A 13,303-nucleotide genomic window follows, 5' to 3' on the forward strand; every position below is an offset into this window, starting at 1 on the left:
ATATTTTGCAAATTTAAATTCACTAATGGTAATTCTATTAAAGACGATATCGAAATCGGCATTATTCGCCCAAATGTGGTATATAGATTTGTTAGATTTGTTACTTGTTAATTGGTAATTAGGGTTTTTGGACAAAAATCTATATCGGTCAAGAAATTATCTGTTTCATTAAATGTTATATCAGATGATTGCTAGGTTTTTTTAAGATATATAATTTTTTCATTAAACATCGCCAAAACAGTTAATGTTGTAAAAATGCATTTAGCTATTATTTTCAGTGATCTATACCGATCATAGAATGTTTATGAGACCGACCACATTCTATTATCGGGAAAATAATAGCTAAGTTCTATTTCAGAACATTAATTATTTAAGATAGGTAAAATTAGACATAGGATATAAAATATAAGCTAGTTAAAGACACTCGCTATGTTTTTCCTAGTGTTATTTTCCCACCTATCCGAGTCACCCTGTATTGTCTTAAATTAAAACAATGCCTTGCTAGGAATCCAAGGCGAAAAACGAGTGACCCTGTCTAAAATTTTCAAGAGTCAATGTCTTATTCTTTCTTATTAGATAGTAGATACACAGTGCATCCTAAAAGTTATGTCTAAATTCATTTAAAATTCAGGGGTGTGTTCGAAAAAAAAACGCTCGGACCCGTCGATTTTTATTTCAAGTTTCAAGCGCATTTTTGTACGTGAGGTTTGTATATACAGGGTTGCTCAAAAATAAATTACGACCATCAACTTCATTTTTTCAAACGAAAGCACCTTTTTTTATTTCATCTTTGAATTTCGCGTGGAATTCTATGTATGTTTCATGCATCATGTCCTATACCTAAAGTCAACAGTTATCGAAAAAAAGACGATTCATGTAACAAATAAAAAAAGAAGAAAAATTAAGATGTTCAAAATGGTTGCCATTCACGGCTTGACAATATCCAAGGCGATCATTAAAGTCTCGTTGCACATTTTCAATCACTTCCGGAGTTATGGCGCGCACTTCTCTGCGAATTCTCTTTCAAGTCATCTAGATTATTTGGCCTATTAACAAATACCTTTTCGACTTGAGGTATCCCCACAAAAAAACTCCATTGGTGTTAAGTCAGGCGACCTAGCAGGCCATTCGATGGGTCCTCTCTTTCCTATCCACCGATTGGGAAAGGTTTCATCCAAAAATGTACGCACAGTGGCAGCATAGTGCGGAGGAGCGCTATCTTGCTGGAAAATTAGTTCTTCGTCAGGATAGTCTGGGTCCAATGGATTTGGGCAAAGGTTTTAGAACATCAGGCATAATAAATGCTACCGGTTGTAGTTGAGGCGAAGGAGTGGTGTCCCTGACAGTTGATGGTCCTGGCTGAGGTGAAGAATTAGTGTCTCTTGTCGTTGATTGTTCCAATTGACTTTCAGCTATTTCAGCAGGTTTACCTGCTGAAATAGCGTGATTTTGTTGTAGATTGAGTTTGCTGTAGGGTTTCATCTAGTGGTCTATCAGTTACCGTTGATGGTAAAAAATCTGAATCTTGAAAAATTCTTGATAAAATATTTGTTGGTGTAGTGGCTAAAAGTAAAGATGATTTAACAATTGATGGTAAATCATATATTGTCATACGCTTTCCTGGATTGTTCTTCATCCATTGATCGGCATAGTTGTTGAAATATTTTTTAAAAGGACCATATACACCACGATCCAGTCGTTGGAGACGTTGGGAAGTGTGTGGTGGAAAAGACAATCTCTAATAAAATGATCCTTGAAATGCAACCGTGGAAATACAAACATTGGCGGAATTGCGTTACCAACAGCGTTTACAGCCACACACAGCGTAACAAGTGTTCCACGCTCCTGACTTGCTACTGATCCTATAAGAACTTACTACTTGCTTGGTTTCTTTTTTTGCAATGACCTTGGTTGGCTTTTGCACCGTGGACACACCAGTCTCGTCAATATTGTAAATATTTTGTGGCTCAAAATTGTGTGTTTCCAAGACAGTTGCCAGTTTATCAAAAAAGTTGGAGACATTTTCTTTGTTGAAATTTATGGCTCGCGCAAGACTTGTTGCTTGGGGTGTGCGAAGTGTTAAATGAGGATTTCTTCTCAGGAAAGCTACAAGCCAATCTTCACTAGCCTGTTCTACTTCATTCCATTTTTGAGGATAGTTAAGCCGATTGGCAGATGCAAACTGAAAGGCTAGTTTACGAAGATCCCGTGTAGTGAGGCCAAAGTACAAATCGACAGTTTTTTCACAGTATTTGACTAGCTGTGACTCTTGCTCGACAGTAAATGCCCTGTTGTAAGGATCGTACCCCACCTTAGGTTGTAAATTATTACGTAGAGCATTTACAAAGCGATTTAATGAAACATGGCACATTCCGCACATTCCATAACTTTTAGCCACTTTTCTAACAGACTGCTCATTATCAATAACCTTTCTTGCTGCTTCTTCATAAATAACTTTAGGTATCAGTCCTCTGTCGGTCTTTCTTGGGCTCTTTCTTAGTCTTTCACCATTTTTTATGACTATAAAGAAGAAAATATTTTTTAAAGAAATCGTTAAATATTCTAAAAGAGACTTGATAATTATTTGTTGTCGTATTGGCTTATAACAATAAGACAACAAATAATTTTGCCATATAAGGAGTCAACAGATAAATAAATAAAATCGGCATAAAGTTAAAAAACAACTTTAATTTTAACACGTACTACGGTGTCAATTGTAACATGTTACTTAGTACGTGTTACAATCGACACCTGACACCTTTAAAAGTAAAGTGTACATTTCTGTTTATTTACGAAAACACAGCCAACCGCTATAAAAATTTGCCTATACAGAACGAACGGCACGCACGAAAGATATATTCAAACTAATTACGGGTCAGCAGAACCGCATTTTGCTTTGGCCCATACGCGTGTTTCCATAAAAATAAAAAGGTGGCGCTGTTGTCGGTCGTGTTACTTTCGACACCTGTTACAATCGACACCGGTCTCCCCTACTCGACACAAGGCCAATAAAAAAAAACAATAATTGTTTTTGCATACTGCTTAAAAAACTTATATATTTTTGAAGTACAGTGATCATAAATTAAGTTATAAGCCTATCATATTTTAACTAAACTAACCTATACTTTTTTCTTTTCTCTATAGATTCCCAAGAAAACACATCCAAGGGAAGATCAGATTCAAGCAAATACAAGGCATAGCACTCATATTACCTCAAATGTTGAGGCAATATCAAGGCTAAGTAGCGTTGATCCACGACTCCAAGGCCAAACTAACCAAGACTTTAAAAATTACAAACAACAAATTCCCCAGTTTTCTAATATCCACCATTCTACGAATCTCTATGGACGACAGCCGAATATTTGGGATGTTGATTCTTATAAGAAGCGACAACCCAGGTACAGTGCATACATCTTAAAATAATCTTGGGAAGGAAACTTTAGTCTAATCTCAAATGTAGAGTGAGCCCAAAATATCCCCTATTCGTTTTTTAAATAAGGTTTGTGGGCTTGATATTAATAATTAAAAGTTTACCCTCTTAAATTTCGATTTTTAATTTTTTTTGGATCTTTGTGCCAAAGCTGCGTATCGAGGTAAAAGAAAATGTCTGCACGTATAATAAATTGAATTCCCTACAAAAAACCTTTCTTCGAAAACTTGCCAGAACAGCCGTTTCCGAATAATCAAGTTAATATATAGGAAAGAACAATACAAGGTGTTAAAGGTATGTCATAATTTAAAAGGGACTTAACTTTAAAATTAAAATTAACTTAAAATTAACGAACAAATAAATATATAGAACAGAACAACATAGATTTTTAAAGAGAATTTAATGCTCTACAGAAAAGGTCTCACGTTTTTCCACAAAATCACTATTTCAAAAGTTCACAATTTTAGTAATAGTAAATATTTAACTTAAATTGTGAATAACTTTTAAAAGAGTGATTTTATATAAAAACGTTAAGAGAACTTTTTGTAGAGTATTAAATTCCCTTTAAGAATCTATACAGGGTGTTACTTAAAGGTATATCATCATTTAAAAGGGACATTCCTGGACCGATTTTAAATCAAAAAGTTCATATAAACATGGGTCCTAAAATGCTTAGTTTTTAAGATACAGGGTGTTAAAGTTTTATTTTTTTTTCGATTTTAATAAATTTTTCAAATACGGTTTAAAATATTGAACTGAATTTTGGCACAGGATATTATGGCATAAAAACACATTTATTAGATATTCACCTACTTTTTTTTAGCAACCAGTGGCGAATTAGCTATGATGAATTTTTAATACAATTTTACAAAAAAAATACTACGCCATTGACTTACGAAAAAAATTATGATTTTATCTTAATTATCAATCAATTATAAACAAAAAATTCCTCCATGACTTTTGCCGTAAATCTTACCGGTTGGGTGTAATCGTTAATTAAAAAAAAACGTCTTTTATGCTAAAATGCATCTTTAAAAATTATGGAAATAAATCAAGTTAGCTTTGCTCGTTGCCAGAAATTGTTTTTTGTGGTTTTAAACATTATGACACTGCTTGCGTTAGTGATTATTCTTGACAGTTTGTTTTTAGTACCCTTTGGATCTTAAAACGTGAATTGTACTAGTTAAAAAATGGTAGATTATTCTAATTTGGAAATGACGCAAATGCATTTCCTTTATGGACTTGCCAATGGTAATGCCATGGAGGCGCGGCGTTTGTATCAAGAAAGGTATCCTAATCGCGCTGTCCCAGATAGAAGAATATTTATAAACATTCATCGTCGTCTGGCTGAATCTGGGAGTTTTAAGGCTAATTCTGCCGAGGGAAGGCCCCGTATAGTTAGGACACCGGCAGTTGAAGAGGTTGTCCTACATGCAGTCGAAGAGGATCCGACCACAAGTATACGAAAAATTGGTATGGTATTGAACATCTGCTACAAGACGGTATGGGAAATTTTAAGGGATTCTTGATCCTTTTCACATACAAAGGGTTCAGGCATTGCTTCTTAGAGATTATGAACCGCGTACGCAATTTTGTAGATGGTATCTCCAAAAAGTAACTCAAAATCCTCAATTTGGTGCGAACATCTTGTTTACGGACGAAGCTAATTTCTCCAGAAATGCAATAATCAATTTCCATAACAATCATTACTGGGCTCAAGAAAACCTTCATGCGATTACAGAGACACATTTTCAGGAACAATTTTCAATAAACGTTTGGATCGGTATCGTATCCGATCATTTAATTGGACCATCTCTTTTACCAGGACGCCTTAACGGACAGAATTATTGTAATTTTCTCCAAAATGATTTGCCTTTGCTTCTCGAAGATGTTCCTCTTCGGTTACGGCAACAACTTTGGTTTATGCATGATGGTGCTCCAGCCCACTTTAGCATATTGGCTCGTGAGCATTTAAATAGAGTCTACCGAAATAAATGGATAGGCCGTGGAGGACCACAGTTTTGGCCACCTAGATCACCTGACTTAAATAGCCTAGATTTTTTTTTTATGGGGACACCTAAAAACATTGGTTTATCAGACACCAATTGTGACATTAGAAGAACTAAGAAATAGAATTATTGATGGATGTGAAACTATACGAAACACGCCTGGAATTTTCGAAAGAGTTCGTGATTCTATGAGAAGAAGAGCAGAAGCCTGCATAGAGGCAAGAGGTGGTCATTTCCAACATTTGTTGTAAATTATGTATGTATGTATTGTATTTAATTGTTGTTGCTTTTTGTTCACCAGTTTGTAAAAAATAGCTTGAAAATAAATATTTGAAAAATGTACCTAATAAAAACTGAAAATAAAATCAAACTTAACACAATCAAAAATAATCATTAATGTCAGTGTCATAATGTTTACAACAACAAAAAAACAGTTGCTGGCAACGAGCAAAGCTAACTTGATTTATTTCCATAATTTTTAAAGATGCATTTTATGCATAAAAAACGTTTTTTTAATTAACGATTACACCCAAACGGTAAGATTTACGGAAAAATCATGGAGGAATTTTTTGTTTATAATTGATTGATAATTAAGATAAAATCATATTTTTTTTCGTAAGTCAATGGCGTAGTATTTTTTTTGTAAAATTGTATTAAAAATTCATCATAGCTAATTCGCCACTGGTTGCTAAAAAAAGTAGGTAAACATCTAAAAAATATGTTTTTATGCCATAATATCCTGTGCCAAAATTCAGTTCAATATTTTAAACCGTATTTGAAAAAATTATTAAAAACGATAAAAAAAAAATAAAACTTTAACACCCTGTATCTTAAAAACTAAGCATTTTAGGACCCATATTTATATGGACTTTTTGATTTAAAATCGGTCCAGGAATGTCCCTTTTAAATGATGATATAACTTTAAGTAACACCCTGTATAGATTCTTAAAGGGAATTTAATACTCTACAAAAAGTTCTCTTAACGTTTTTATATAAAATCACTCTTTCAAAAGTTATTCACAATTTAAGTTAAATATTTACTATTACTAAAATTGTGAACTTTTGAAAGAGTGATTTTGTGGAAAAACGTGACACCTTTTCTGTAGAGCATTAAATTCTCTCTAAAAATCTATGTTGTTCTTTTCTATATATTTATTTGTTCGTTAGTTAGAAAACTTCAAAATAAAACAGATAAATGTAAAACATATTTATTAATGTTTAAAGCTTGATTATTCGGAAAAGGTTCGTCCGGCAAAATTATTCAAAAAATGGTTTTGGGTAGGGAATTTAATTTCCTATAAATATATGTGCAGATAGTTTTTTTGCCTTTATAATCGAGCAGAATGAAATTTAAGATGATAAGCATCTTAACAATAATAATAAGGGCTCAAACCTTCACGGTATTTTAATTTTGTCATCTTGAACACGAAATATTTTCGATATATTTTTCAAAAAAAAAATGGTCGATTTTTTTGGCCCAGTCTAATCAAATGATGATTTTCTAATTGGGTGTCAGGGGTAACCTTTTTTTATAAACTAAACTGCTTTCAGAATTTGATCAAATTTTATAAATTTTTTAGCCTGTATAACCAAATTGAGATTATTTTAATGTCTCAAGGATTTCTTAGTGTGTTGAGCAATTCAAAAATCCTAATTTTTAGGCGTTTAAGCAATTTGGATGATATTATCAAAATAATGGTCACATGGTTACCGAATTGGTTAAGCGAACAACGTGAACTTGATATCAGTCCACCGATTAATAATCCACCTGCAAAAAGAATTCCGAAAAAGTTTAAAGACTTTAATCATTATTATAATGCCTTTACTAAGCTGATATTATTGGAAACTTGGCAGTATATCTATAGTAGTTGGGAGCTGGCATCGTCGGATATCAATAGGTACGTGTTTAATCATTTTTGAAGCACAAAAATAGCATACACAATATTTACAAATCAAAATACTTCATAAGAACTACATAAGGTCTCTTAAGACATGACAGACCAATCTAAATCCACCTTTTTAATTTAATAATAATAATAATAAATAAATTTATTTGCCAGTAATAGTACAAGTTTACAATGCATTATTGGTATACATTCTTCATACATGATAAATGTATTACTGCAAAATGGAGTTTAAGGCAGTAAAACTGATATTGAATAAACTCCGTAAAAATTTTGTAACTGTAACTAACAACAAAGAATATTAAATTAATATATAGATTCAATGTTAACACAATAGCAAATCATAAGTAGTATGTAGTTTTATAATTTCAACATAAGTAAATTACAACAATGTTTTTACCTAAAAAATTCTAATAGTTCCTAGTTCTTATACTTATAGTAGACGTTGGTACCTACCCAAAACACAAGTACATTATACCGTATGAAAAAAAAAAGATAAACAAAAAACAACAAGACTTAGTGGTGTCAGCAAGTTATTTTTATATAGATATTTGAATTTTGTTGGCGTGAGTATTTTCTTTTCGAGAGGAATATGATTGTATAATAGGTAAACATTATAAGAGAAAGATCTTGCAAACAAGGCAGTCTTATGGAAAGGAGGAGATATTAAGCCCCTATACCTTAGGTTTAAGTTGTGAACATCTGTTCTAAACTTTATTTTGTTGTACAAATATGGTGGACTTATTAAATATTATTCTGTGGAATAAGACAGCGGAGTGAAATGTACGGCGATTTTCCGGCCGAAGTTTTGAGTTTGTGAATTACTGGCTCAAACTTCCTTATGCCAAATGCAAACCGCAAACACGACCTCTGAACTCTCTGTATCCTGTCCCTATCCTGTTTGGTTAGGCATAGACCATACAGTGCATCACAATAATTAAAGTGACTTAACAGAAGAGCATCTGACAATGTTAATTTTAGTTTTTGACTTAGTGCACGCCTATGTGGATATAACAACTTTAAATTTGCATACGCCCTCTGTACACACGCAGATACATGTTCGCTGAATCTTAAATCTGTATCTAAAATTACCCCCAAATTCCTAGATTTTTTTTCAAAGGTAAGCTCTGAGTTATTTAAATTAATTTTAAGTTGGTTTTCTAAGTCAATTTTTTGTTTTCCAAAAGCAAGTATTTTAGTTTTTAAAGGGTTTAATTTTAAGTGGTGCTTTTCTGAGTTTCGAACTAGTTGATTCAAATCTTTATTTATGTTGAGTTTGTGCTATGCTATTAGGTGTGACAGAGTATAATAATTGTTTATCATCAGCAAAACTATAGTCAATACAGTGTTCAAGGGCATGTGTGAGATAACAAGTGTATATGCATAATAGTAACGGGGATAGTCCGGAGCCCTGTGGAACACCACAGTGAAGCGACCCTCTGTCCGAACATCCCTTATCAGTTTCTACATATTGAACCCTATTAGATGAATAGCATTTAATTAGATCGACAGCACTCTGTGAAAATCCAATGTGCAATAGCAAAGCGAACAGGACCTGGTGGCTTACTTTATCAAACGCTCTTGTGGAGTCTAACAATATCAAAACACATGAGTTTCCAGAGTCTATATTTGACATTATTGAATCAACCACGTCCAACAATGCTGTACAGCAACTGTAGCCTTTTCTAAATCCCGATTGTCTCAAGGGAAGGATATTGTGTTTATTCAGGTGTTCTATTATTCTAGTGGTTAAGATTTTTTCAAATATTTTCGAGCAGGGTGATAAAATGGATATGGGTCTTAATTCTGAAAGGTTTGTGGGCTCGTTTTTGGTTTTTGGCAACGGAAAAACCCTAGTAATTTTCCAGGAGTCTGGAAATTCAGATACGAGAATACACGAGTTATAAATATTAACTAAAATATTTAGAATCTGAGGGCAGCATAATTTTAGCATTTCACTGGTAAGACCATCCGGACCAACGGCATTTGATTTTATTGATGATAAGGCAGTGTAAACTTCCTGTTCATCCGTCAATCTAAAAGAAAAAAGCTCAATAAAGTTTTTTGCCGTACTAGTAGTATATAATGAAATCAAGTCCGGATCTGGTGGTTCAAGTTGAGAAAATTGAAGAAAAAAGTTGTTTATTTCATGCGGGTTATTAAGATTGTTGGGAATGGTCACTGGAACCGGGAAATCACCGGACTTTTTGTTTAAAATATTAAGATTCTTGAGAGTTTTCCATGAAATTTTTCCGTTGCCATTGTTATTCTCTAGTAAGTGTTCTAGGTAGGCTCTTTTTTCTCTATTTATAACACTAGTAGTTTCGTTTTTAATGTATTTATAGTAATTCCAATTTAGAGGGGTTTTATTTTTTTTTTAAAGTTCTTATAAGCCTGATCCTTTCGCTTGATAAAACATTGAACAGCATAAGTACACCTTGGCTGGTTTCTATGTTTATATTTAATTGTTTTATAGGGAGCTAATTGATTTTCAAACTTCATTTTGACTTTCCTCCAATCTTGTGTTTAGATCGGTGACTTGCTTGTAGTTTATCTATTTTGTCGGAGAATGACTTCGAAATAATTTCGGCAATTGCAGTGGCCAAGGTCGCTATGAAATTCTTGTCGTATAAACATTCAGATATACACTGTTTAATATCGTCTTTTTGATTTTTGGTTAAAGGCATTTTTATGTTAATTACAGCTAATTACCTTTACTTTTTTCTCTGAAATTAACTCTGTCTTGCTAGCCTATCACTCTGGAGAACTTTTATGTTTTTAAACTTGCAATAAACTGTAGATATTTGCTGTAATTTAGGAGCCGTGTAAAACACGTCTACTCTGCACCGAACATCGAATACACACTATTAACTATTTATTCATTCACTTCTAACTAATAACTATTTATTCATTGGTCAAAATATAAAACTTGCAAATTTTTGTTCAACATTTGTAAATACTGTTTTTGAAGGGTTTTTTTTCATTTGTAAATACCTTATACTAAGTAATACACGACTCTGCAAAATTTAAAAAAACCTGATAAATATTGAGAGAAAAAGATTTAAACTAAAAAATAAAATATAGGCCAAACTGAAATAATCAGGATCTTAAAACAAAAAGAGAATTGATGAATAACCCAATAAATTGAAAGCCAATTTATTTATGTAAATCAGAAATTTGGGACATTTTTAAAGAAATGGTATTAAAAATAAAATACTCGATCTAGGATTAGCGGATATTCAAATTCAAAAGCAATAATATAATTAATTGTATACACTCAATTGTATACAAACATATTATAATTGTCATTGTGCGCGAGAGAGCACAATAACGTTAAAATTTTTAAATTTTTTAATTGTTAAAGGAAATTTGATGCCTTATTTTTTTTGTGTAAATAGAACAATGTACAGTAAATCTGGTATTGGGGAAAGCTGAATTTGATTTTCTAGCTAAATTGTAAGTTGAACAGAAACTTGTATAGTTGGTGATTTTGACGCCTATCTTAATACATTGAATGCCTAGAATAAGTCTAGCTGCAAACCATAGGCGAGGTGTTTGAGTTCACAACCTCTTAGACAGTGATGTCAAATCAATTTTCCAAGTTTTCATACAATATATATTTTTCTTAATCCACCAAATATTTTTTTAATGTGTTGTATTATGTAATAGCTAAAAAATGTACTCTTTAAAATTTTATTACATTTACTAACTAATTATACTATATACTTTGAGGCTAATCAAAAAGCTTTGCATAATAAAAAAATATTCTTAACGAACAAGTTCAAGAAAAAAAAAGCAACTTGGCAGCATAGAATACATCTGTGTTTACAATACAGTACAGAGTACAATAATGGATTATATCAGTTTATTTTCTTCTGTTAAAATTGAGTAATCACTGACAACATTGAATACTAATCATGTGTATCGACAAAACATCTCTTCTGCCCTATGGGTAGATGTTGTGCTCAATGCAAAACTTCTTGATTCTAGTGTAATCAATATTCTAAGACGCCTACTAACTTTAACTCTGTTATTAGAATTTTATTATCTTTATTTTATAATTTTTCTTTACGACTTATTACGAGGGCGGGTCAATAAGTCCGTGACTTTTTGAATTTCCCGCCCTTTAATGGAAATGCCAACTCTGCTCCTGTTAACAGAGAACTGTCAGTTGACGCCTGTCAAAATTTGAACAAGCTGCGTCATTTAGTTTGTGTTTGACAGCTGTTGATAGCAGAGCGTTGAGAGCGTTTGAGAAGAAAATGGAAAAAAGTGAACTTCGTGTGCTCATTAAGCATTATTTTTTACGGAAAAAAACCATCACTCAAACCAAGGCTAAGCTTGATAAATATTATGGGGACTCTGCACCATCCATTTCCATGGTAAAGAAGTGGTTTACTGAATTTCGATGTGGCCGTACAAGCACGGAAGATGCCGAACGTTCTGGACGCCCAGTCGAGGTCTCTACATCCAAAACAATAGAAAAAAATCACGATATGGTTTTAGCCGATCGGAGATTGAAAGTGAGGGAGATTGTGGAAGCCATAGGCATCTCACATGGTTCAGTAGTTTCAATTTTGAATGATCATTTGGGTATGAGAAAGCTTTCCGCAAGATGGGTGCCGCGTTTGCTCACAATGGACCACAAACGCAACCCTGTGACAATTTCCCAGGAGTGTTTGGCGTTATTCAACCGCAATATGGACGAATATTTGCGTCGTTTCGTCACCGTGGACGAAACGTGGATCCACCAGAACACGCCGGAGACCAAACAGCAGTCAAAACAGTGGATTTGTCGGGGTGAATCGGCGCCCAAGAAGGCAAAGGTGGGTTTGTCAGCCAATAAAGTCATGGTGACCGTTTTTTAGGATGCACGCGGTATAATCCACATCGACTATCTTCAAAAGGGGAAAACAATCAATGGAGAATATTATACCAACTTATGGGATAGATTCAATGAGGAACTGAAAGAAAAAAGACCACATTTGGCCAAAAAAAAGTTCTTTTCCACCAGGATAATGCAAGGGTCCACACATGTGCAGTTTCCATGGCAAAAATCCATGATTTAGGTTACGAATTTCTTCCTCGTCCGCCCTATTCTCCAGATTTAGCCCCCAGTGACTATTTCATATTCCCAAACTTAAAGAAATGGCTCGGCGGAAAGAGATTTGACTCCAACGACGAAATCATCTCTCAAACAAATGCCTATTTTGATGACCTCGACAAATCATATTTTTCCGAAGGGATAAACAAATTGGAGAAACGTTGGACTAAGTGTATAGAACTCAAAGGAGACTGTTAAAATTTAAATAATTAAATTAAATTTAATGTTAAAAAATAAATAAATTTAGTCTATATTATAGTTTAGTAGGCTTTTATCCAAAAAGTCACGGACTTATTGACCCGTCCTCGTAGTTTAGCCAGAAAATCAAAATCAGATTTGCCCAGAAAACGTCGAGGATGGATATACATTTTCATTTTTAAGCTTTCCACTAATGATTGACAAAAAAATTCAAACCTTTTTTGATGACTACAATAAATTATAATAAAAAAAAGGTATCTTTTATCTGTTAATATTATTAAAATATCAGTTATGCTTCTCAAACATTTTCTTCAATTTTATTTCAGGATGCAGAGAAGAATCTGTATTGACCACGTAAGAATAACAAATAATCAAATGATTATAGACTGTGCCTGTAAGTACTAAGGCATTAAAAAATATTAAAATCGTGACTTTTTCATTTTTCCTTAAGATTATATTACCAAAGAAGAAGCGAAACGCAACGAGTTTTGTAGAGCAGATGACTTTGTCACATTTGAATGTGTAACCTTTGATAATTCTAACAAATACATGCAGCTCTCTTTCGGTGTGGTTCTTAACAGTAGAAAAAAAGCTCTACGTGACGACAATCTTGTATCAGTAAAACGTAAGTTTTTAAAAGAGATGATGCTTACAATAT

General features: G+C 33.1%; 1 protein-coding gene across 3 annotated transcripts in view; it reads left to right on the top strand.

Annotated features, from left to right (window-relative positions):
- LOC126738062 (uncharacterized) overlaps positions 1–13,303 on the top strand; it is a 52,769-nt gene that overhangs the window by 9,240 nt on the left and 30,226 nt on the right. For all 3 annotated transcript variants that reach the window (XM_050443257.1, XM_050443408.1, XM_050443333.1), the window contains exons 5-8: positions 3,145–3,398; positions 7,101–7,337; positions 12,972–13,039; positions 13,097–13,270. In XM_050443257.1, coding sequence (XP_050299214.1) covers positions 3,145–3,398; positions 7,101–7,337; positions 12,972–13,039; positions 13,097–13,270 — 733 coding nt within the window. The remainder of the gene's footprint in view (positions 1–3,144; positions 3,399–7,100; positions 7,338–12,971; positions 13,040–13,096; positions 13,271–13,303) is intronic.

The sequence above is a fragment of the Anthonomus grandis genome, chromosome 1 (assembly GCF_022605725.1).
Source record: "Anthonomus grandis grandis chromosome 1, icAntGran1.3, whole genome shotgun sequence".
NCBI lineage: Eukaryota > Metazoa > Arthropoda > Insecta > Coleoptera > Curculionidae > Anthonomus > Anthonomus grandis.